This window comes from Perognathus longimembris, chromosome 16, assembly GCF_023159225.1.
Source record: "Perognathus longimembris pacificus isolate PPM17 chromosome 16, ASM2315922v1, whole genome shotgun sequence".
NCBI lineage: Eukaryota > Metazoa > Chordata > Mammalia > Rodentia > Heteromyidae > Perognathus > Perognathus longimembris.
The window spans coordinates 731516-753640 of NC_063176.1; the positions used below are offsets into that span (position 1 = coordinate 731516).

The 22125-nt window shown below is 57.1% G+C and overlaps 1 protein-coding gene across 1 annotated transcript; it reads right to left on the bottom strand.

Annotated features, from left to right (window-relative positions):
- Positions 1-138: 138 nt before the first annotated feature.
- Positions 139-20231, bottom strand: Fam47e (family with sequence similarity 47 member E). The gene is made up of 8 exons (XM_048364847.1): positions 20197-20231; positions 17894-18245; positions 15056-15195; positions 14014-14161; positions 11206-11370; positions 8275-8427; positions 1852-1929; positions 139-210 (listed from the first exon to the last, which is right to left on the bottom strand). The coding sequence occupies exons 1-8, from the start codon at positions 20229-20231 to the stop codon at positions 139-141; spliced, it is 1143 nt and encodes a 380-aa protein (XP_048220804.1).
- Between the last annotated feature and the right edge of the window lie 1894 nt (positions 20232-22125).

Here is a 22125-nt window from a genome sequence, read left to right on the forward strand (position 1 = left end):
CCTAACGCTTATAGAAGTTTCTCAGCGAGTCTTACATCCCAGCCCGACGCACACTTGTTCTGAATGTTGAAAATGCGAGTGCGAGCCACGTCCACAGTCGGTAACACGCCTCATCGTCTGCCCAGCATTCTTCTGTGCTCAGGTGAGTTTAGTAGGAGTCTTATCGAATTCAGAGTCGCTTTTCTTCCCAACATCTAGCTTCTCAAGGAACTAAAATATAAAAAAAAGACCCTTCATTAGATTGCCAAGCAAAAATTGCATAATTGTACATTCCATCTCACACTCTGACATATAACTGTACACTAGACAAATGGAATCCTGATCCATTGGACTCTGGCAGCTGTTGGTCCTTAGCCAACATCGGAAGTGTACATCACTGTTGCAGCCCTCCTTGGACGGGCAACCTGCAGCCTGGAGCAAGGCAGTAATGCAGGCGGGTGGAACTGAATGCAGATGGCGGAACTGAGGGTTGGGTACCAGGGGTCCTGTAGCTTTCTGCCAGCTTCAGATCCCAAGGGGAGCATGTGCAGAAAGGAAGGTACAGACTTCAACATGCCACAATGCTTTTTTTTTTTTTTTAACCAGTCTTGGGCTTGAACTCAGGGCCTGGGCCTGCGCCTCTTTTTCTGTGTATGTGGTACTGAGGTATCAAACCCAGGGCTCCATGCATGCTAGACAAGCACTGTACCGCTAAGCCACACTCCCAGCCCTGTGACAACGTTTTGTATACATACAAGAGGTAGATGATCTCCTTATTTGGGGAACTAGAGCTAAACAGTAAACAGCTTACAATTTTCAAAACCTTGGTTTACTCCCAGGCTCCCACACCCGAAATAGATCTGGATTCCTGTAAAGACAGGATTGACTGACTGAGAGAGAGTGTGTTGGGAGAAGGCCTTCTAACACCCCGATCCTTTTGCGTCTCACAACTTGGCTTTTCGGGCTCTCACGCTACTGTACAACGTGATGCTGTGAGCATCAGAAATATTCTGATTGGATCCACACTGGTCCTGTGCCAAAGTCCGGCTCAGCCCCCCCCCCCCCCCCTTAGGCTGCGGATCTCCGCGGTTCAAGGCCTGGGACCCCACCCTTGGGATTGGAGGGATGAGGCCGTGAACAGCGGATACACCCTGGGTAAGGAAAGGAATGATCACTTACAGATTGAAGTAATGACAGCGTGTAGATATGCACGTATCTCACTGACTATAACACTTTTTCTGTGTGTGCGGGTGTGCATGTGCACACCTGCGCGTGGTGTGTGTGTCCCAGTACCAGAGCTTGAGCTCGGGCCCTCGTGCTCTCCGCTCCCTTGCTCATGGCTGGCACGCGATCGCTCAGCCCTGGGACCATTCGTCTGAGAGTTGGTTGGGGACTTTTCTCCCTCGTCTGGCTCTGAAGCCTCCAGTTCTTAGCTTCCTAGGGTGACAGGTACGAGCGAGCCCCTGGCACCCAGCTTAAATCCCTCATCAATAAAACAGCTTGCAGGAAGTAGGAATTAAGGGACAAAGCCTGCAGGACTTGGCGTGAGCTGCGCTGGCGGCGGGCTCCATCTTGACTGAGAAGCCAAACTCGCCGACTATTTGCAATCCCTGTCTGGGAAAAGCATGATCTTTCCCACATGGTGGCGAGTTTGGGTGGATGTCAGTGAGACGGGTGCTCTGGTACCGTCAGGTACTAACCCTGTGTCCGCAGCTCTGGTACCGTCAGGTACTAACCCTGTGTCCTCAGCTCTGGTACCATCAGGTACTGACCCTGTGTCCTCAGCTCTGGTACCGTCAGGTACTAACCCTGTCTCATCAGCACCCAAGATTTGGGAACCCCCAGCAGAGCCCCCAAAGGATCTCTCCTTACCCTGGGCATCTTGTAGCCTTTGCGTATGATGAAATCCTTGAAGGCGGCGGGTCCATGAAGGTGTGCCAGTAGCTCATCCTAAGAGAGGAGGTTAAAGAACACCGAGAAAGCATTTCATTTTAAATCACTGCTTCGTCTAGGATGGTAGTATAAACCCATAATTCCAGTGCTGGGGAGGGTAACCCAGGGTCATCAGTTCTGGGTCAGTCTGAGCAAGTGAGACCCTGTATCGTGAAGCGGGGAGGGGAGCAGAGGAGAGGGAGGAGGAAGGGAAGGAGGAGAAAAGGGAGGGAAGGACACGGGAAGAAGGAAGGAAGGAGAGAGGGCATTTGCACTGTGACTGCCGTCCCTGTGCCGGCTTTAGACCAGATCTGCGGAGGAGCCTCTTGTCCCCTCCTAGTCGAGGTTGAAGCAAACCAAGGGGCTGTTGTCAGTCTCCACACCGCAGGGACTTTGATCTCAGTCACTCTCTCCTACTGGCTCTGACTCAGATCTCTAGCCGGCCTTCTCCCCTGGGCAGTTCTCTTCAGGTTGGCTGTTTGATTCAGCAGGGTTGGGCACTTTGGTTCCTTATGAAAAACATTCCAGAGTTCTCAGAAGATAAACCTCCAAGCTTTTCTTTCCCTTTTATGGAACCTTCCCCCGCCCCCCAGACCTTCTGCCCCTACTGTCCTAATCTTCCTAAAACGCTGGGATTCTCAGACCCCACCTCAAACAAACCTTAGTTTAAGTATGGTCTTCTCTTGTTATTAGGGCATGTCCCTGCGGGCTGTGGGGTCGCTGGTGGCTCACACCTGCAATCTAGCTACTCAGGAGGCAGCAATCCCAGGGTAGGGGATCAAAGCCAGCCTGGGCAGAAAAATCCCCAAAACTCTAATCATCTCCAATTAGCACCATGAAGGCAAAAAGTGGATCTGTGGTTCAAGTAGCAGAGCACTAGCCTTGTGCAAAAACTCATGGACAGAACACAGGCCCTGAGTTCAAGCCCCAGGGACTAGGAAAAGAAAAAATGTTGCCAGCTGCCATGTGCCCCTTAATCTGCCCCAACCAAGCGAGGCGATAAGGGAGAGGGCGGAATTGAGGTTGGGGCCCCAGGGGACCTGTCGCTCTTCGTCAGCTTCAGATAGACCCCAGGGGTCCGTTAAAAAGGGGTTCATTGGTTTGGTATGGGGAAGCATGTGCAGAAAGTCAGGTATCGACTTCAACCTGAGAAATATTTTGTACACACGTGGGAACTGGAGCTAAACAGCCTACAATTTGCATGACCCTTAGTCTACGCCCAGGCTCCCATGCAGCTTAGGGTAGAATTAGCCCACACCCAGGACACGGGGGAATTCCCGTGGAGCGGGGACTGACCTTTCCGGAACGGCTCTGTGCTCTGGGAGTATGCTGGAGGAAGGCCTCCCACGCGCTCCGTCCTTTTGGGACTCCCAGCCTGGCTTTCAGGCTTTCACAGAAAGCCAAGCTGGGAGTTTGAGAGGAAGTGGTTCACAAGCATTGTCTCCCTACCCACTGCATGCACATCTTGCTTTTGTCAAAGTGAAGTACCGAGGGGCTACAGTTTCATACTTAAGGCCGTGGGTCCATTTCTTATCCAACTTGTTACCTCCTCCCTCATTTTCCCCCCTCCCCCCGCCCCATGCACGCACATCTTTTTTATTTTTATTTTTCCCAGTCCTGGGCCTTGGACTCAGGGCCTGAGCACTGTCCCTGGCTTCTTTTTGCTCAAGGCTAGCACTCTGCCTCTTGAGCCACAGCGCCACTTCTGGCCCTTTTCTATATATGTGGTGCTGGGGAATCGAACCCAGGGCTTCGTGTATACGAGGCAAACACTCTTGCCACTAGGCCACATCCCCAGCCCCGCATGCATATCTTTATATCATCCACTATTCCTAGAGATCCCAGAAAACCCCTGATGCTCACCACCTCCTAAATGGCCCTCAACTTGTTCATGTTTTAGCCAAGTTTGTTTCCTTTGGCTCCAGGCTATAAAACTACACGTGACCACAAGGGCCGCTCTACTAAACCTTCAGGTCAAGATGACATGACTGGAACACTTCCAACCCAGCTGGGCCTCGACAGCCTGACTGTAAGGAAACTGTGTCATGAGGGTATTAGAATAAAGAACAGGCTGCAAGCAAATGCCACCGGTCATGGAGCCTGAGCACTGTCCCTGAGCTCTTTGGCTCAAGGCGAGCTTTCTACCACTGAGCTGCAGCTACACTTCCAGTTTTCTGGGGGTCTATTGGAGACGAGGGTCTCACAGATTTCCTGCCTGGGCTGGCCCCCGCAGACTTCTATTTCGGCTAGAAGCCCGAGGGGGATACCAGAGTCTTCCAGATGGTCCAGAGAGACAATGACGGCTCTCTCGCAGCTGAGGTTTCCTTTTCTCAGGCGGAGTGCGGTCAGCCGGGGCAGGGTCTGGGACAGTCTGTCACAGGAAGGAGGGCCAGGTGGGAAGAGGGGAGGGGACCTTTCTGCAGAGATGAATCTTGAGTTATAGGGAAGCATCTGTGTTTGGCAGACATGTCAACAAATGGTAGCTCCCTCCTTGCACGGGTTATCTCTTTCACAAGGGCAGGGCCTGTTCGGGAAGGGGGCAGGAGGTGATTGCACTTCAGCCAGGTCTGAGGCAAGGGCGGTTTTATGGCTCTCAGAGGTTAGGTGAGTGTTTTCAGTTTAAGTCATTTTCCATCACCTACTATAGCACGAGACAACACGGGTGCTCCAAGTAGAACTCGCTGGAGCGTTCCTATTCCAGCCAGTAGCGCTGAGACCGCATCACCCCATGTGTGATGCTGCCAGGAGCTTGGGAGTCCCCTGTCCTCGTGGTTATCTAGCGTTACAGGGTGAAGGAAAGCAGCAGTGCTTTACTCTCGTGCCTAGTTTGGATTGTCCGTGGGATCTTCCTCTGCTGCTGCACTGGCTGCTGCGTCGCCCCGGCCCCCGTCTGTCCTGCTCTCTGGTTCCTCCTCTGTAGACACAACTAGAGCTGGTTGTGATCCTCCAAAGATGCCACCCCTCCCACGAGGCTCCCCTTGGTCACCCAGAACCTCGGATCCAGCCGTCTCTGCTGTCCCCGCAGACAGAGCAGGCCTCAAACCCAGGCCTGGGAGACAAACCGGCAGGAAGTAGCCATTCCCTGCACAATCGCAGACTCAGCCCTTGAGGGGGCAAAGAGAGGTGACAATTAGCCAAGAATGATGGAGAAATACAAAGGAAAGCTAAAATGGAGGATGGGATCACAAGGTCTGTGAGAGAAAACATAGTAATTAAAATTTCCTAACCAGCCTATGTGGCTCACTAAGATCATGGACTGTGTAGGATGGGCCTTTAGTATTCTACTCACCTCAAGATTAATAACTTACTTTATTTTAGCCTAAAGTGGGTGGGCAAATAGTTCTGAAACAAACAGATCCTTAACTTACCTGCCCAGGCCGGGAAACTGTGGCCTACAGATCTAAGGTAACTCAGTAAACATTCCCCCAATCTTGGAACAGTGACCTTAATGCTTCAAGCCCTTGACAAGTCATCGAAAACGGAAGTGAAGTAAAAGTCATCCTCACAGTCTCCCTAGAGATGACTCGCTTTCCATTTATTGAAACTTGATTCGTTTCCTATAAACTTCTCTATCACTTTCTAGAGCAAGGCCTTCCTCCTCCCCCTGCCCCCCATCTTTTTTTTTTTTTTTTTGCCAGTCCTGGGGCTTGAACTCAGGGCCTGAGCACTGTCCCTGAGCTTCTTTTTGCTCAAGGCTAGCACTCTACCTCTTGAGCCACAGCGCCACCTCTGGCCTTTTCTGTTTATGTGGTGCTGGGGAATTGAACCCAGGGCCTCATGCATGCAAGGAGAGCAACCTACCGCTAAGCCACGTTCCCAGCCTCACCTTCTCATTTTTTAATGTGCAATGTAGAGGCCTTCAAAGATACCCAGAAAGGATAGACTTAAAAAGGAGTATTTCTACACAGATTAAAGCAGAAGTTGGTAACTATTTTTTGTCTTAAAATATTTAGTTCAGGGGCTGGGGATATGGCCTAGTGGCAAGAGAGCTTGCCTCGTATACATGAAGCCCTGGGTTCGATTCCTCAGCACCACATAGATAGAAAAAGCCAGAAGTGGTGCTATGGCTAGAGTGGCAGCGTGCTAGCCTTGAGCAAAAAGAAGCCAGGGACAGTGCTCAGGCCCTGAGTCCAAGCCCCAGGACTGGAAAAAACAGAACAAGCAAACAAAATATGTAACTCAGGAAGCAGAGGCAAGGCTCCAGTGGTAGAACAACAGCTTTGAGCAGAAACCTTAGGGACAAGTCCCAGGCCCTGAGTTCAAGTCCTGACACAAAAAATAATTCATCTCTCTACTGACACACACAAAAAATTAATTCATCTAGAAAAATTGTTACTGTGGGGGGGGGAGTGTACACAGGCGTGTGTGCTGGTCATGGGGCCTGAACTTAGGGCCTGAGGGTATGGGGGGGCGTTTATTTGAGATAAGAGTCTCATGGACTTGTCTACCCAGACTGGCTTTGAACCTTGATCCTCAGATCTTAATGTCCTGAGTAAAGTTTTGTTACATCTAAAAGTGAAACTAGAAGCTGGTGTCTCGAGCCATATAATCCTGGTTACTCAGGAGGCAAAGATCTGAGGATGACAGTTTAAAACCAGCCCCAGCAAGAAAGTGTGTGAGACTCTTTATCTCTAACTACGCACCAAAAAATCTGGAAGTGGAGCTGTTAGTCGATGGTAGAGCACTAGCCTTGAGGTCAGGGACAGCACCCAGGCACTGAGGTTAAGCCACAGGAGTGCCACACTCACACACAAAAAGTGCAACGAGGGCTGGGAACATGGCCTAGTGGCAGAGTGCTCGCCTCCTACACATGAAGCCCTAGGTTCGATTCCCCAGCACGACATAGATGGAAAACGGCCAGAAGTGGCGCTGTGGCTCAGGTGGCAGAGTGCTAGCCTTGAGCAAGAAGAAGCCAGGGACAGTGCTCAGGCCCTGAGTCCAAGGCCCAGGACTGGCCAAAAAAAAAAAAAAAAAAAAAAAGTGCAAGGAAAATAATTTTATGTGCTTTTTTGTTACATATTAGATTTCCATAAACATAGGCAGGCCTAAGAACCATGCTCTGAGCAATTCTGCTAAACATGATTTTATATTATTATGAAACTTACAGAAGTATGTAGAACTCACAAATCTGTGTCATCCGGAAAGTAAGAATTTATACCCTGCACCGGACAAGCTAAAATGACCACTGCGGTGACCACTGTGGCTGGCCGGGCCTCCAGCGTAGGGGAGAGAAGGGGGGCTGGTGACAGGAATGTTAAACCCGCTTTGCACGGAGCTCTACCTTTCTCAAGTGTGTTTGTGTCTGTTATCTGGGAGACGTGTTTTCTGTCTGTTGAAGCACAGTAGAGCTCTCCTCTGAGTCCTGGGAAAGCGTCGCGTGGCATTCCCATGTGGAAGTGTCAGCGCTGGATGACCAGCAGACATGGGGACGCGCACGCACACGGCCCTCCTCCGGGAGGATCCAGCGCAGTGCTGTGTGTGTGTGTATTGCAAGCTCACTCCTTAACTCTTGCCCTTCCCCCCCCCCCTCCCAAACAGATTCTGTGATTTTGCTGAAGGCTACAGAGGCCTTTCCCAAGATCTCAGGAGGCCGAGAGCGGAGGGCTGTGGTCCAAAGCCTGCGGGGCAGAAAAGCCTACGGGACTCATCTCCATTAACCACCCAATATCCAAACGTGGTTCACGTGGTACAGTGCGGAGCCTTTGGACAAAAAACCTGAAGGATAGCATCCAGTCCCTGAGTTCAAGACCCAGTACCGGCACAGTACTCCCACAGGAGAGGGAGAGGGGGGGGGGGAGAGAGAGGAAGGGATAGAACAGGGAGGAGGAGGAGAGGAAGGGGTAGAGGAGGAGGAGGAGGAGGAGAGAACGAGGGGGGGAAAGGGAGGGAGAAAGGTAGAGAGGGGAGGAGGAAGGGAGAAAATTTCCAGTTGAAACTTGGAATTCTTTGGCAGTTGTCTCTGGCTGGTAGAAGAGGAGAGTCCCCCCAGACTCCCCCACCCTAAGCGGGTAACCGTGACAGCAGCACGGAGCGGAGCCTGCCTCGGGGCAGTCTCCACGGTGGGCCGGGCTGGTAATCGCAGCCTTAGAGACTCCGCAGCGTTTACCAGGAAGCTGATTTCAAGTCCTGCCGGTCACTCCTCCCCCAGCCCCGGGAGCCCCTGCCTCCCCCCCCCCAGCCCCTGCCTCCCCCCCCCCAGCCCCTGCCTCCCCCAGCCCCGGGGAGCCCCTGCCTCCCCCACCACCCCCGCCCCGGGGAGCCCCTGCCTCCCCCACCACCCCCGCCCCGGGGAGCCCCTGCCTCCCCCCCCCCCCCGGGATGGGCGGGACTCAGCACTCAGTGCCTCCCAGCACACGTGCACACCTGCTTCTCCTGCTCCTCACTGAGCCGCTCACCCCGGGCCTCGCAGACCTTGGGGTCCAGCAGGGGCTCATCCGCTCGTTGCTTTCTCCACAAGCTGGGGCGCAGGTACCAGGCCCCGTAGCGCATCTTCGCCCTCTTCGCTTTAGGAGATTTCTACGGAAAGCAACAGAATCCCAGTGTCCTTAGTTGTTTGTTTTATAGTTGGTGACGCGGGGGTGGATGTTTCGCTTGATTGTTCATTTCAGTAAAAGTCTCTAAGGCGCAGCTTATAAAAGCAGTTATTATGATTTTTAGTCCCTGTCCAGGGATGCTATGACGTGTCCGTAAGTTTTGGTTTTACAAAAAAGACACATAAAACAATTGCAAAAACAGTACAATGATTAGGAATATGGCTTTTTGGCTTTACACAGACGTAGGTTCAGATCCAGCCCTCCTGCCCACGGTGGGGAGCGAGAGTCCATGGTGAGCTGCTGAATCTCTTCATGAGACGGGCTCTTCCCCACCGCATCAAAGCGGGCAGAAAGACGGCCAGGCAGCGGCTACACATCACACACCTCAGCCAAACAGAACACGGACTCACTGGACGTACTCCAGGCCCAGGGCGACGCCCACCCTGGAAGTACACCATTTCCTTTTTTTTTTTGGTCAGATGTGGGGCTTGAACTCAGGGCTGGGGTGCTGTCCCTGAGCTCCTTTCCTCAAGGCCAGCGCTCTACCACTTGAGCCACAGCTCTGTTTCTGGCTGTTTTGTGGGGGTAGTTTACCAGGACCAGCGTCTCACAGACTCTCCTGCCTGGACTGGCTTCAAGCTGCGGTCCTCCGATCTCAGCCTCCTGTGCAGAGAGGAGTGGAGGGATGCGCCACGGTGCCAGCTTGCCTCGCCTGACCTGACGGCACTGATCGCTGATGATCTGCCCACATCCTGTAAAACTAAGCTCTGGAGATGGCTCCCTGCTGTATCTCTCCGGATCTAGAACAATGCTTGGGACACGATAGCTGCTCAATAAATATGTTTCATTAAAATCAGGCTTTTTAACTTTGGCACGCGTGACACTTGGGACTGGGGGAAGAGGCTCATCTATGCATGGTCGGACATTGAGGCAGGATTCCTGACCTCCATCCAAAAGACGTCAGCAGCACCTCAAGTTGTGACCATCAAAAATGCCCCTTCAGGGCTGGGGATATGGCCTAGTGGCAAGAGTGCCTGCCTCGGATACACGAGGCCCTAGGTTCGATTCCCCAGCACCACATATACAGAAAACGGCCAGAAGCGGCGCTGTGGCTCAAGTGACAGAGTGCGAAAGAAGCCAGGGACAGTGCTCAGGCCCTGAGTCCAAGCCCCAGGACTGGCAAAAAAAAAAAAAAAAAAAAAAAAAAAGACTCAGACTCATCATAAACATAGTTTCCTCTCTAAAGTCTTTATTAAGAGCTGGAAATTGGTTGCTTACATCTGTAACCCTAGCTACATGGGAAGCTGAGATTGGACGATCATGGTTTGAGGCCATCCTAGACAGAAAAGTCCATAAGTCTCTTATCTCCAACCAACTACCAAAGAGCTGGAAGTGGAGCTGTGGTTCAAGTGGTAGAGTGTCAGCCTTGTGTGAGGGACAGTACCTGGGCCCTGAGTTCAAGCTTCAGTACTAGCATAAAAAAAGAACAAAAAAGTGGGGGTGGGGGAAGCTAAAGTATTTATTAGAATGGCTCTACCTCATGCCTGGTGGAATTGCTTGCCTTTCTATATCCTATACACACATGACATTCATCGATCATTTGCCTGTTGACCCCAGAAACTGTCTGCCAGCTTTGTGTGGTTTGCGCCCAGCACTTCCGGAGACACGAATGCTCACCAGTGTTTGACAGATGAACGGATATGCAGGGCAAAGAGAAATGTGCTAAGCGAGAGCTAAGAGTGCTGTTAGAGTTTACAATAAGTTAACGTCTGTAAGGGAACCTTCTCTGTGGAGAAATTAGCACATGGTTTTGTTGTTGTGGTGGTGGTGGTGGTGGTGGTGGTGGTTTTTGCCAGTCCTGGGCCTTGGATTCAGCCTGAGCACTGTCCCTGGCTTCTTTTTGCTCAAGGCTAGCACTCTGCCACTTGAGCCACAGCGCCACGTCTGGCCATTAGAGAAATTAACATATGCTCTATGCCTAAAAGCAGATTTGCCTCACTGGGGATAGCAACGTTAGACAGAGAGAACTCACTCAGTATCGCTAAGATAGCAGGAAAGCAAGAGTAAGCAAAAGGCCGAGGATCGCAGTTCTGAGAATTCTACATCGAGAAAAATTAAGAGGGTAACTTATATTTCCATATGAGGGACTGGACTGACCCACCTACAACATCTGAAAAAGGAAAGAAGAAAAACAAAGGGGGAAAAAAAACAATAGTTTTTCAAGGCACTGGAGCTCAGGGAACAAAAACCAACAAGGCAAGTGCCGTAACTGCAGCCAGCTTGCTGCCCCACAGATGTCCCGGATGACTCCGGAGAGAGTCCCGGGGAGTCTCTGAATTCAGGAGACGAAACTGGGAGTCCAGGGAGACCAAGCCATAAAGCTTACAGCCATACTAATAGAAAAAAGAGAGCACGCCCGTAGTGACCCCTGACAGGACATCCGGGCTGAGTATAGAATTGCCTGCATCGTCAGTCACTTAGAAAACACATCACAATCCCAGTCCCCTCTTGTGCAGGGGGCTGCTGCGCGCGCGCGCGCACACACACACACGCACGCACGCACACACGCACACGCGCGCGCACACACGCACGCACACACACATGCACGCGCACGCACACCTTGGAGTGGATCGCAGGGGGAGCTGGCAACACCTCGAGGGTTCTGTGGCTGGGGAGTGACTGGCCCTCCGCGGCTGCTGGGTGTTAAAGCGTCTGGGTTAATCGTCTCAGAGTTCCTCACTCATCTCCCTCGTGCCGTCACCTGCGGTGTCGGGCATCCTGTGTCCGGCCGGCTTCCCGGCCCCAGGCTCTTGCTCTCCTTTGGCTCCGGGGGCCCCTGGCGTGGCCTCATCTCACTGAGCACGTTGCTCTCACTCGTAAGGTCAAATTGTTGCAGGACGTACTCTTCGTGGATGTCCGGAACTCCCTGGAAGAGCACGTGGCCGGCACTGAGTGCAGTGCCTTGCTCGGTGGTGGGGAGCGGCGACGGCGTGCACAGCAGGTGAGCCCGGGTGAGCCCAGGTGGCTCGCGCCTGCGATCCTCGCTACTCAGGAAGCTGAGATTTAAGGATCATGGTTCAAGGACAGCCCAGGTAAGAAAGTCCATAAGACGCTAAGCACCAAAAAAGCTGGAAATGGATCTGTGGTTCCGGTAATAGGGTTCTAGCCTTGAGCAAGAAAGCTCTGGGACATCACTGAGGCCCTGAGTTCAAGTCCCCGGGCTGACATAAAACAAAACAAACCAAAAAGGGAGAGCTGGGGACTGGAGGGCTGTCAGTACCTCGGCAGGCAGTTCAGAGCAGGAAGGCACAGCGGGAAGGAAGGTCTACTTTATCAGAAGCAAACCCTCCCCCCTTCTTTTGACTAATCATCAGGTTTCATTATGACATTCTCATACACGCATATAATGTCCTTTGCCCACAATCACCCCTGCTAGTACCCTTTCCTCGATCTCCTTCCTTCTTTCCTTCCTTCCCTTCTCCCTTCCTCCTCCTCTCTTTCTTTCTCTTCTTCTTTCTTTCTATTTCTGGTACCAGAGTACGGTCTCACCCACGCACAGTTTCGGGAGGACACTACCCCAAGCGAGTGCCCTGTACGTTAGTGATACGATCCGCGTCCCCAGAAGGCTTGCCCTCGGGTGTCCTAATGGAACGAGGAAAGCTTTATGGCTAACCGTGCCGGTCATCTGAACTGGTATCCTGCAATGATGTGCGCAATGCAGTGGGAATAACTAGGGTGATCAGCCAACGGCTGACTGTTTTGAAATACTGACCATGGCTATCTCAGTCAGTTCTCACTGCAGAGCGGGTCCTTCATCCGGGCATTTGCAGTCAGCCCACGGGTGCTGGCTCTGACACGTACTTATTTGCCAAATGGGGTTAGCGTGACAAACGTTTTCAACATATAACTTTATTGTTATGGCTAAGGCGTGGTACGGAGGGGCAACCAGTTCCTAAGTTAGGTGGTGAGTTCCCCGCTTCTTTGGGAGGGGTCAAGGTCACCCCTTCCTTTTCTTTCCCTCAGGCTCCCCTTCCCCTCCAGCTCTACAAACTTAATGAATTCCAGGTGAGGCCTGCTCTTAGGAGCTATTTCTGCTCAGCTCGCCGATGGTTAGATTTGCACAAAAGGGGTCTGGCTGGCACAGACACCTGCCGCCCTCTTCTAATGTGACATCAGGGACAGCGCACCCCAGCAGTTGACAGGGACAAAGCTTATCCTGGCAACCAGGGACCAGAGAGTTGGGAAGAAAGAGGGGAGAGTGCCACATGCCACCTGGAGTCACTGATGCGTGCCCTTTCGGAAGTGGCTAACGCCAGGCGCAGAGAGGAGATGAAGCCGAAGTGCGGCTATGCCAGATGCCAGGCTGTTTACCTTCCAGCTGGATGGAAATGTGCACTGTCCTTCCTTCCTTCCTTCCTTCCTTCCTTCCTTCCTTCCTTCCTCCCTCCCTCCCTCCCTCCCTCCCTCTCTCCTTTCCTTCCTCCCTCTCTCCTTTCCTCCCTCCCTCCCTCCCTCCCTCCCTCCCTCTCTCCTTCCCTCCCTCCCTCCCTCCCTCCCTCCCTCCCTCCCTCCCTCCTTTCCTTTCTTCTTCCTCCTGATTGGAACTTAACATTGCTAATATTTTCACCAAGTTTGTTTCCTGTAGCCTAAATCTGCAGACTTACCATCTTCTCCAATGAAAGTCCCAGGCGACTTCTACCTGGGACCCCTAGATATGCCTTCTGGAGAATATCCTGACCTTCACATCTGGAGCCCCAGGCTACTGAGAAGTAGCCCCAGTAGTGTTCACCAGGAAAAACTGGTTAGGCAAGATTAGGAAGAGGGTCACAGGAAGGTTGGAGGCTCCAAGAATGTTGCAAAAATCCTACAAGTGGCTCAAAGTGGCAGAGATCTACCCATGAGCAAAAGAGCTCTCAGGGACAGCACCAGGCTCAGAGTTCAAGCCCCAGGACCAACAAAAATGGAGGGACAAAGGGTAAGCAAATGCAGCAGTAATAATCACTGGGCACAACTTGTGGGTAGGGACAGGAGGGGAAAACTGGGAGAGAGCAAGGGAAGGGATGATACTGTTAAAAAAAAAATGTTCTCTTGGGCTGGGAATATGGCCTAGTGGTAAGAGCGCTTGCCTCGGATACACGAAGCCCTGGGTTCGATTCCCCAGCACCACATATATAGAAAATGACCAGAAGTGGCGCTGTGGCTCAAGTGGCAGAGTGCTAGCCTTGAGCAAAAGAAGCCAGGGACAGTGCTCAGGCCCTGAGTCCAAGGCCCAGGACTGGCCAAAAAAAAAAAAAAGGAAATCAAATTAAAACATGAAGCAACCAATGTTATGAGACACAAACAGAAATATTCATGCTAGCTTCAAGCTTGCAAACTGTCCAGAAATTTTATCCACTGGAAATATTTCTATTATTATTATTATTCTATTCTAAGTGATGGGAGAGACTGATTCCTTCATGATTCTGATGGTTTGACTGATTTTATTCAAGCACTGTTTTTTTGTTTTTTAAATAAAAGCAGCTCCGAGCTTGACTTTCAACAGCAGGTTGATGTATTGCTACTAACTTACCAACGTTGTAGCCCAGTTGCAGAAGTCTCTGACGCCTTCGTGGACACTTTTGAGAGCATGAGGACAGTCTTCATGGAGCAAACCCACTACATCTGGCTTTTCCTCATGAAGCCACCGTCCTGAATGCAACACAGGAGCCTTCTTGGAACTGAGAATGATGACATCACAAAGAATTACAGTATGAAACGCAACGAATTGAAGTAGATTTTAATCAGTATGCTGGGAAGAGGAGGTCTTAAAGCAAATGCTTCCAGCAGTCTTTTATAAACCTGTACAAAGTGTATTTTAATGTTGTAAAGATTAGGATCTGGTTTGGGTGCCATGGCACTTGTCTCTAAGTGCAGCTACTTTGGAGGCAGAAACTAGGGGACTGGAAGGCCGGAAGTGGCGCTGTGGTTCCAGTGGTCCAGTGCAAAAAAAAAAAAAAGTGGTCCTTGAGCAAAAGAAGCGCAGGGATTGATTTCAAGCCCCAGGACTGGCCAAAAAAAAAAGACATCCTAAATAAAAAAGTTTGCAAGCCCTCAACTCAACCAACAAAAAGTTGAATTAACATCGTGACACATGCCACGGGAAGTATGAACTTTCCTATCCTACCCCTATAGCCTGGACTGCAGCAGATGCCCCCTAAGGGGGGGCGGGATTCACATGGCCTTCTTGCTCTGCAATGGAAAAATAAGGCTGAAATGAGCACGCCCAGCTGCTCTCCCCCGAATGTACCAGAGAGCACACCGAAAGGGTGGGAATGTCACAGTGAAAGAGTTCTGTCACCCTAGCTCTCACCATGCACATATAATCTAGCCGTGTGTGTGTGCACGCGCGTGTGCATGCGCGCACCGATACTGGGGCCAAACCAGTCTGCCGAACCAGCCTCAGATGAGCACTATTTGCTCTGTTTCTAGATCAACCAAATCCATTTAACAAATAAGTGCTATTCAGAACAAAACCCTTTCTTTAATATCATTCTGAAGATGGGCTCCGAGAAGGAGATTCTAGCATGCCAGCACGTGGTAGCCAGGAGCGAGGCATTAAGAACGACACTCACAGTCCCGGCTGCAGCTGAGTGGAAGGCTTTTTTAAGAGGTGCGTGGGTTCCTTCGCTCTTCTCCTGGCATCCTGACAGCAAGCCCAAGTTTCCTGCAGCTTCCTCTCAGGATCAAGCGCTTCCAGCACCTTTAGTAAGAGCTGCAAACAGAAACCCGCTTTACCAACAGGAAGAAACTGGGGCTGGAAAAGGGCACCGGACCAAAGCAACCCAGGGCCACTTGCTGCTTGGTTTTTCAACGTCACTCACCAGCTTCCACGCCTCACCGTGTGCGGGTTCTGGGGAAAAGCTCTTTGTGCGGCGTTCCGCTAGACAACTGAACATGTAGCCGGTCCTGCCCGGTCCCCGCCCCACTGGGGGAAATGCATCTCCTGCGCGTCTGTCGGTTCTTGCAGTCTACCATCTACCCCTCCTCCTGGGAATAACCGCCTCTCCCTCTACCCTCTGGACTCCATGGGCCACGCCTCACTCACAGGCAGGACAGACCTCACAACCACTGCCCTGCTTAGCAATCTCTAGATCACAGCACCACCGGGGAAATTAGGCTATGAGACTTTGCCTCCAGCATGTGAGGAAAAAAGAAAGTGCTCCTTTTCTGCTAGGGTGGCTTAGTGAATAGCACTTATGATATGCTAGCACCATAAAGGGGGGCGGGGCTCAAACAGGTGCTGGCGGATCGGATCGTACCTGTAGGCCGAGAGCCCAGCACTGTGTGTTCAGAGTTGGCCTGGGCAAAGAAATCGGAGAGATTCTTATCTCTAATTAAACAGCAAAGGGGAAGGTGGGCTCAAGGGCTAGGGCACCAGCCCCGTGAGAGGAGGCCCCGAGTTCAAATCCTAGTACGTGCACACACAGAGGTTCTGCTTCAAAAGGAAGTCGGCACTCCTGCTTGGAGAAGTCAAGCACGGCAGTGAGAGCCGCAGCTCCGTGCCGTGTGCACGTTCCATGCCGTTCCATGCACGTTCAATGCACGTTCCATGCACGTTCCATGGCCGTGCCTGCGGGGGGTGGGAGGGAAAGAAAGCCCCGGCTTCCGGCAGCTGGCCAACAAGTCCAGTCCTACTTTCCATAGCTAGTCTGCCACTGACCAGTTCACTCATTCATTCAAAAGTACTCGCTGCTAGGCACTGGCACCTGCCTGTGGGCCTAATACTCAGAAGGCTGGAGTCTAAGGATCAGGGTTCAAAGCCAGCCCCGGCAGGAACGTCTGTGAGACTCTTATCTCTAATGAGCTACTCAACCGGAAGCGATGCTGTGGCTCAAGTGGTAGAGCGCTAGCCTTGAGCACGAGGCTCAGGAGGGGCTGGGAAGGTGGCTTCGTGGTAGAGCGCTTGCCTAGCGTGCATGAAGCCCTGGGTTCGATTCCTCAGCACCACATAAATAACAACAACAAAAAAAGCCAGAAGTGGCACTGTGGGTCAAGTGGTAAAGCGCTGGCCTTGAGCAAAAGAAGCTCAGGGACAGTGGCCAGGCCCTGAGTCCAAGCCCCACAATTCACAAAACAAAAAACGATTTACTGATAGTCCTCAATATGCCAGATGTTCCAGGGGTGGAGAACTTTTTTTTTTTTTGCTGTCAAAGGCCATATGAATATTTATAACGTTATTCCAGTCACACAAAATCATCTGAATTCAAGCCAGTGTCCACCAGCAGCCATCAAGAAGCATACTTGTCTGTCCCATCGTGGACCAAATGACGCCTCGGGGCCCCTAAGATGCTCACCACCCCGGTGGGGAGGGCGCAGAGGTGACAGGGCCCGGATGAGAAGTGCAGGGGGGCGGGGCGGGGCGGGGGAGGAGCCGGGGGAAGAAGCAGGTGGATGAATCTCACAGCAGGTGGGGTGGTAACGCACACAGCACACCAGGCTTGTGCGAGGAGCTGCACGTGGGCAGAGCTGAAGGACGGGGTAAAGGCACGGAGCACCGACGGGCTCCGGGGCAGGGGAGGGGCTGGGCGGCCAGCTCCCTGCCCTGCCCTTTCTGCCCTCTCCTGAACTCTAATGCGACCTGCACTCTGCTTAAAGCTTCCATTCCGGACTTGCTGGCTGCTGCTGGGGGCCAAAGGTATGCGCTGTGATCTGGGAAAGCGGCAATCGGCTCACTGAAAGACAGTGCTGGGGGGCTGGGAGTATGGCCTAGTGGCAAGAGCGCTCGCCTCCTACACATGAAGCTCTCGGTTCGATTCCCCAGCACCACATATACAGAAAATGGCCAGAAGTGGCGCTGTGACTCAAGTGGCAGAGTGCTAGCCTTGAGCAAAAAGAAACCAGGGACAGTGCTCAGGCCCTGAGTCCAAGCCCCAGGACTGGCCAAAAAAAAAGAAAGCCAGTGCTGGCCTCCACCCCGTCACTTCTGTCCCTTCCCCACAGAGTGCCATTTGGAGATTTACGGACAAGAGACATTATGCTAAGGACCATGACCGTCAGGAGCCTGGGACAAGCGTGGCGAGACGGCGCTGCTGCCCACCCCTAGCCTTGGCAACCGGACAGATCTTCCACAGGACCCTCGGGGTCCCCTCGGCTCCGTGGGAACCCAGGACAGCTCCTCGCGGCAGGCTGGTGCCAGGTCCCGCCCCGGGAGCAGCCACCCTGGGCAGCGTATCACGGGGCTCTGGTGTCCAGTGGCGGCACCGGAAGCGAAGGGAGCAGCTGAGTGAAGCTGCCGTTGTGTTTCCTGGGGACAGAGACAGCAAGGCTGCCCCACCCCCCGTGACAGCCCTCACCCCGGGGACATCTTCCCTTCTCACAAACACGTCTTCCTCCCCAGTGTCTCGGGGCCTCCAGAGAGAAGGATGCCCAGAGGCCCGGCGCCGCACGCCCAAGCCCAAAGCAAGCATTACCTCGGCGGGCAGCGCCTCCTCCAGGTGAGGGTAGACGGCCAGGGGGTGTGCGGCCAGGCGGCCTGCCCTGCCCTCCAGCCGCGTCTTCGGGGTGGGAGGGACCCTCGACAGCTTGGAGGACAGGGCTGCTTTCGTGGGCCACTCGTGCTGCCTCTTCTTGGGGGCTGGCTGGGGGGTTCTGTGATGGATCTGGGGTAGAAAGGCCTCCCTGGGGCTCTGGGCGGGGGTCAGACCGTGGTACAGTAGACCCACTTTCCTGCAGTCATCCAGCCCCTCGCTCACAAACACCCAGCGCCGGCTGTTCAGCCTGTCGTATTCTGTGAAAAGCTTGGAAGGTGGGTGCTCTTTGTTCCTAGAAGACAACATGGCAGTCATGTGAGCCCCAGGAGGTCAAAGGTGGCGAAAGGTGGCATGGTAGTATCGGGGCTGTGTCCATCAGGGCAAACTTGTCACCTGCTCCTCAAGGTGGTTTTTGTTTGTTTATTTACTTATTTATTTGCCAGTCCTGGGCTTGGACTCAGGGCCTGAGCACTGTCCCTGGCTTCTTTTTGCTCCAGGCTAGCACGCTGCCACTTGAGCCACAGTGCCACTTCTGGCTTTTTCTATATAGGTGGTGCTGGGGAATCGAACCCAGGGCTTCACCTAGGCAAGGCAAGCGCTCTGCCCCTAGGCCACCTTCCCAGCCCTCTCAAGGTGTTTTGTAAATGAAGAACTTCCTAAGCGGTTGACATGAAGGATAGATCCGTGTAAGCCTGTCGGGCCAAGTAAGAAGGTGAGGAGAGTCTGCTCTCCCATCCAGGGGTGAACAGCCACAGTGTGGGGGGCTCCCGTGGTAGACAGACCCCCAGCCCTGCGCAGGTTGGGAAGCAGCCCCGTGCAATGACCTGGGTTCCAACCCCAGTTCCAAAAAGGAAAAAGGAAAAAAAAAAAAAAAAAACAACAACAACAACAAGCTAAGCAACAGCCCTGGGGTCCTGAGTTCAAATCCCAGTAGCAGAACCAAAAAGGGGGTGGAGTTTTGACTCGTGGAATGGTGTTTACGTTTCACCCACGGCGGGGGGGGTGGGCCGTTCGCGTCGTTCCCATTTACAGCTAAGGAAACCGAGGCACCAAGAAGCTCCGGCGCCTCGAACGGACGACGAATCCGGTTCCCTCCGCCCTCCGCGCGTCAGAGGGGACGGCTGGCCCCCCCATCCCCCACCCACAACCCCCCCACCCCCATCCCCCATCCCCGCAACGCCAGGCCCCATCCCCCCAACCCCCCATCCCCCATCCCCCACCCCCATCCCCCACCCCATCCCCCCATCCCCACACCCCCACCCCCAACCCCCACCCCCATCCCCATGCCCCACCCCCCATCCCCATCCCCCCACCCCCATCCCCCCACCCCCACCCCATCCCCCCATCCCCCCATCCCCCCATCCCCGGGTCGGGTCAGCCCCCTGCCCTCCCCCCCCCCCCCGCGCCCGGGCCCCCCGGGGTCTGTGCGGCTGCGAGGCCCGGGGGCCCGGGGCCCGGACAGCGGCGGGCTGGAGGCCAGGGCCGCCCCGCATCAGACGTGACTCGGTTTCCCTCCCGGGCGGGGTGGGGATCACGGAGGGAAGCGTGGGGGGGGGGGTGGAGCATCAGGAGCACGGGGCCCGGAGGGAGGGCAAGTGGCCGCGGGGCGGGGGGGGGGTGCAGGAGGCCACAAGCCCAGCCCCGCCCGGCCCTGCGAGGCCCGGATCCCCGCGCGCGCCTCCCTCCGCGGCCCCCGCGCCCCCCGCGCCCCCCGCGCCCCCCCGCGGCCCCCCGCGCCCCCCCCCGCGCCCCCCCGCGCCCCCCCGCGCCTCCCGCGCCCCCCGCGCTCCCCGCGCCCCCCCGCGGCCCCCCGCGCCCCCCCGCGCCCCCCCGCGCCCCCCCGCGCCTCCCGCGCCCCCCCGCGCCTCCCGCGCCTCCCGCGCCCCCCGCGCGCGCCCCCCCCGCGCCCCCCCCGCGCCCCCCCGCGGCTCCCCGCGCCCCCCGCGCCCCTCCGCGCCCCCCCCGCGCCCCCCCGCGCCCCCCCGCGGCCCCCGCGCGCCCCCCCGTGCCCCCCGCGGCCCCCCGCGCCCCTCCCGCGGCCCCCCGCGCGCCCCCCCGTGCCCCCCGCGGCCCCCCGCGCCCCTCCCGCGGCCCCCCGCGCGCCCCCCCGTGCCCCCCGCGCCCCCCGCGCCCCCCCGCGGCCCCCCGCGTCCCCCCCCCGCGCCCCCCCCGCGCGCGCCCCCCGCGCCCCCCCCGCGCGCGCCCCCCGGGGCTGCGCCCTGCACCGCGCGCGCCGCGCTCACCGGGCCCTGCGGCGGGCGTCCTGCGGCGCCGGCATCGCGTCCGCCCCTCCCCGCGGGCTCGGCCGCCAGACCCGGGCCCGGCCCGGACCGCAGGTCGCTAGGAGACGGGGCCGCCGGGGCTGCCCGGCCCTGCCCGCCGCCGCCGCCCCGCGCCCGCCCTCTGTGACCTCAGGGCTGGGGAGCCCCGGGCCCCGTCCCCTCCCCACGGACGGCCCCCCTCAGGGCTGGGGAGCCCCCGGGCCCCGTCCCCCTCCCACGGACGGCCCCCCTCAGGGCTGGGGAGCCCCCGAACCCCGGGCCCCGTCCCCCTCCCCACGGCCGGCCCCCCTCAGGGCTGGGGAGCCCCCGGGCCCCTCCCCACGGACGGCCCCCCTCAGGGCTGGGGAGCCCCCGGGCCCCTCCCCACGGACGGCCCCCCCTCAGGGCTTGGGGAGCCCCCGGGCCCCGTCCCCTCCCCACGGACGGCCCCCCCTCAGGGCTGGGGAGCCCCCGGGCCCGTCCCCTCCCCACGGACGGCCCCCCTCAGGGCTTGGGGAGCCCCCGGGCCCGTCCCCTCCCCACGGACGGCCCCCCTCAGGGCTTGGGGAGCCCCCGGGCCCCGTCCCCCTCCCCAGCCGGCCCCCCTCAGGGCTTGGGGAGCCCCCGGGCCCCGTCCCCCTCCCCACGGCCGGCCCCCCTCAGGGCTTGGGGAGCCCCCGGGCCCCGTCCCCCTCCCCAGCCGGCCCCCCTCAGGGCTTGGGGAGCCCCCGGGCCCCGTCCCCTCCCCACGGACGGCCCCCCTCAGGGCTGGGGAGCCCCCGGGCCCCGTCCCCTCCCCACGGACGGCCCCCCTCAGGGCTGGGGAGCCCCCGGGCCCGTCCCCTCCCCACGGACGGCCCCCCTCAGGGCTTGGGGAGCCCCCGGGCCCCTCCCCACGGACGGCCCCCCTCAGGGCTTGGGGAGCCCCCGGGCCCGTCCCCTCCCCACGGACGGCCCCCCTCAGGGCTTGGGGAGCCCCCGGGCCCCGTCCCCTCCCCACGGACGGCCCCCCTCAGGGCTGGGGAGCCCCCGGGCCCCGTCCCCCTCCCCAGCCGGCCCCCCTCAGGGCTGGGGAGCCCCCGGGCCCGTCCCCTCCCCACGGACGGCCCCCCTCAGGGCTTGGGGAGCCCCCGGGCCCGTCCCCTCCCCACGGACGGCCCCCCTCAGGGCTTGGGGAGCCCCCGGGCCCGTCCCCTCCCCACGGACGGCCCCCCTCAGGGCTTGGGGAGCCCCCGGGCCCCGTCCCCCCTCCCCAGCCGGCCCCCCTCAGGGCTGGGGAGCCCCCGGGCCCCGTCCCCCTCCCCAGCCGGCCCCCCTCAGGGCTGGGGGAGCCCCCGGGCCCGTCCCCTCCCCACGGACGGCCCCCTCAGGGCTGGGGAGCCCCCGGGCCCGTCCCCTCCCCACGGACGGCCCCCCTCAGGGCTGGGGGAGCCCCCGGGCCCGTCCCCTCCCCACGGACGGCCCCCCTCAGGGCTTGGGGAGCCCCCGGGCCCGTCCCCTCCCCACGGACGGCCCCCCTTAGGGCTGGGGGAGCCCCCGGGCCCGTCCCCCTCCCCACGGACGGCCCCCCTCAGGGCTTGGGGAGCCCCCGGGCCCGTCCCCTCCCCACGGACGGCCCCCTCAGCCGCTCCAGGCCTTCTCTTGGATCTTCTACTTCGCTGGCAGGGGGCGCGGGAGGCCCAGGGCCGCCGTCTCGGGGCTCGGGCGGCCGAGATCGGGGGTCGTGTTCGGAGGTGCGGCCCACGTGGAGCCCCCGGCACTGTCACTAGGGGGTGACATAGAACCTGTGAAGGCAGGAAGCGAGCCGGGGCCCGGAGACGCAGAGAGAGGGCGGGAAAGGGCGCCGTGGCGTCGGGGCGGCGCGGGCTCACTGGTCTTGGGCCACCGGCCGACTTCGCTGCTCCCTTCCGC